Genomic DNA, 3,198 nt, shown 5'->3' on the forward strand with positions numbered 1-3,198 from the left:
GCCTTTTTAAGAGCCTGAAATGCTGATTGCTCAATCTCAGTCCACATAAGGGAGTCACCTTTTCCTCCCGTGCTGGTATAGAGGGGTTTCGCTATCTCGGCAAAGCCGGGGATCCACAGCTGGCAGTATCCTACCATGCCCAAGAATTCTCTGACTTGCCGTTTGGTCGAAGGCATGGGAATATTCTGGATTGCTCGGACTCGGCTGGCCGACAGTGTCCGTTTTCCCCCGCTTAGATCGTATCCCAAATAGGTCACCTTCTGACTATAGATCTGTGCCTTCTTTATCGAAACTCGATACCCCATGGAGTCCAGAGCGGCCAGGAGGTCTTGAGTCGCCTGCAGGCACGCCGGCGCGGATTCCGCCGCCAAGAGCAAGTCATCCACATACTGCAAAAGGGTAACCTCGGGATGGGTTTCCCGGAAAGGAAAAAGGTCCTTACTCAGCGCTTTGTCAAAAAGGGTAGGGGAGTTCTTGAACATCTGCGGCAGCCGGGTCCACGTAAGTTGGCCCGAGAAACCTTGGTCCGGATCTGTCCATTCAAAAGCGAAAAGGGGCTGGCTCACCGGAGCCAGCGGTATACAAAAGAAAGCGTCTTTTAAGTCCAAGACCGAGTACCACTCCCGGTCTGGTGGCAGCTGACTGAGTAGTGTATAAGGGTTTGGCACAGTTGGGTGGACAGTCTCTACTCGGGTGTTTACCTCACGCAAGTCCTGAACTGGCCGGTAGTCTTCGGTTCTGGGCTTTTTAATGGGTAACAGCGGGGTGTTCCATGGCGACCTGCAGGGCACTAAAATTCCTGCTTCTAACAGTCTCTGTATATGCTTACGTATTCCTGATTTCGCCCTGGCTGGGATGGGGTATTGGGGCTTCCGAAACGGGGTGGCCGAACTGTTAACCTGTACTACGACGGGTGTCTGATGAGTTGCCAGTCCCGGGGGGTTATTTTCGGCCCATACTCCCGGAATCTCTTTTTGGAGCTCCTTTAAAACCTCCGAGGGGCTTTCTGGCACCTGACTTTCGAAGAAGAGATACTCATCTTGCAAGGGCACCGTTAGCAGAAGGGCAGCAGGCTGTGGAAAGCCCAGGCTGAGGTAGGTGCCGTCCTCTTGGAATGACACCGAGGCTCGTAATTTTCTTAAGAGATCTCGTCCCAGGAGGGGGAAGGGACATTCGGGGATTACCAAGAAGGAATGGGTTATAGTCCCTTTTCCTAGATCAGTCACATGAGCTGAAGTCCGGGGATACGCCCTGGGTTGCCCCGTTGCCTCTATGATCTGAGTCTTTTCTTCAGTAAGGTGGCCGACCCCCTCCTGGAGAACTGAGTGGGCTGCCCCGGTATCTACCAGGAAGGTGGTCGGGCGGCCACCCACAGTCAAGGTTACCAAGGGCTCTTGGGGGCCCAAGTTGACAGAGCCCTGGCCCCTTCAGTCTTCCTCAAGAGTGAGGAGGCTGTTTCCCTGTGGGTTCACTCTCTTTTTACGGGGATACTCGTTTTTCCAGTGGCCCATCCCCTTGCAATAGGCGCATTGGTCTTTTTCTATGTGAGGGCGACCCCCATTCCTTCGTGGAGTCCCTCGATTCCTGTCGCTAGTTTCCTGCATGGTTGCTAAGACGACTTTGGTTAATTTCTTTGTGCCCTCAACTTCTGGGTCCTCACGATTATTAAAAACCTTCTGAGCTATCTCGACTAGTTCACTGAGATTCTTTCCCTCAAAACCGTCTAGCTTTTGAATCTTTTTTCTAATATCTGGGGCCGACTGTGTGACAAAGGCTATGTTAATTGCCCTTGCGTTCTTGGGCACCCAAGTGTCTATAGGTGTGTATTGCCTATATGCCTCAAGTAGGCGTTCCAAGAAAGCGGCGGGGGATTCCTGGGGGCCCTGAACTACCTCGCTTACTTTAGACAAATTGGTGGGTTTCCGCGCTGCACCGCGGAGACCCTGCAGAAGAAATTGGCGGTACCTGATCAGCGCTCCTTCCCCAGCGACCGTATTTGGATCCCAGTTGGGCCGTTGGGCTGGGAGGCTCGATTCCAGAATAACCGGGTCAGTGGTGGGTTGATCGCCTGCACCCAGAATCTGCTTCCGAGCCTCGAGGTGAATCCAGTCGTGCTCCTTGGAAGCAAAGCGAACTTGCAAGAGCTGCTGGCAGTCATCCCAAGTAGGGCGATGCATGCGAAAAATTGTTTCTAGCAACGAGATCAAACCTTGTGGTTTTTCAGAGAAGGGAGGATTCTGTAGCTTCCAATTATACAGATCACTTGTGGAAAAAGGGACATAAACCATAAACAGACGGTCCACCCCCTGCATGGGGGCTAGCTCCCGGAGGGGCAACAGAGTGGAGGGCTCAGGGCCGGGATCGGGGGAGGACGGCGACACGCTGGGGCTAGAGGACTTTGGAAGAACAGGTGGACGGGGACCGTACAGGAGTCCACTCCACGTTCGGGACGGACTGGGGGAAGTGTGGGGCTGGCTCCTGGAAGCCTGGGAATTCGGGGCATAAGGAGGTGGTCGAGTCCATGTGTACAGAGCGTCCTCCGGCCCCGTCTGAACATCCGTGAGGATGTGGGGCTTTGTGGATGGGGTGAGGGGCGATCTGTCTCCGCCCTTTTTAACCATAAGGAGGGACGGACACCAGGATCCTGGGAGTTTCCGTTGACACTGTTTAATGTAACTAGGTTTTGTTTTGGCGATGTCCAGCCACGTTTCTATATATGGAATCTGATCTGGGTGTCTGGGATTCCCAAGGATCACAGCCTCCACATTCCTAATCAGGATTAAATCAAAAGAGCCCTCTGAGGGCCATCCCACATCAAAGGAGGTCCACTCTAATTCGCAAAGGGTCCGGAGGGTCCCTGGCTTAACAGAGACCCCGAATCCGGAAGCCCTCTCAAAGAAATCAGAAAAGTTATTCAGAAGACATTGCAAAGGGGTGGTCGGGACGGACTGGCCCTGCCCCATTTTCCCGACCTGTAAAAAAAAAAAGGTTACTCAAGACAGACAACAAGAGAGACGATGGACAATCTAAACAGACGTACAACCTAGACAGGAACTGAGGCCGGAAGCGACGTCTCGCCTCAGACCGGAAAGTAGCCTTTACGCTGCGTCCAGCAGGCTTTCCTTTCCAAAACCAGATCTGCAGATACTAACAAATGGTGGGTAACCGCCGTGTGCACTTACCGGTAATTCCTCTCTC

General features: G+C 53.2%; 1 protein-coding gene across 1 annotated transcript in view; it reads right to left on the reverse strand.

Moving 5' to 3' along the window:
* LOC123023863 overlaps window positions 1-2,963 on the reverse strand; it is a 5,612-nt gene extending 2,649 nt beyond the window's left edge. Inside the window, 2 exon segments of the mRNA XM_044430975.1 lie at window positions 15-1,213; window positions 1,484-2,963. Coding sequence (XP_044286910.1) covers window positions 15-1,213; window positions 1,484-2,963 — 2,679 coding nt within the window.
* Window positions 2,964-3,198: the final 235 nt, after the last annotated feature.

The sequence above is a fragment of the Varanus komodoensis genome, unplaced genomic scaffold (assembly GCF_004798865.1).
Source record: "Varanus komodoensis strain SLA01 unplaced genomic scaffold, ASM479886v1 scaffold1, whole genome shotgun sequence".
Classification (NCBI taxonomy): domain Eukaryota; kingdom Metazoa; phylum Chordata; class Lepidosauria; order Squamata; family Varanidae; genus Varanus; species Varanus komodoensis.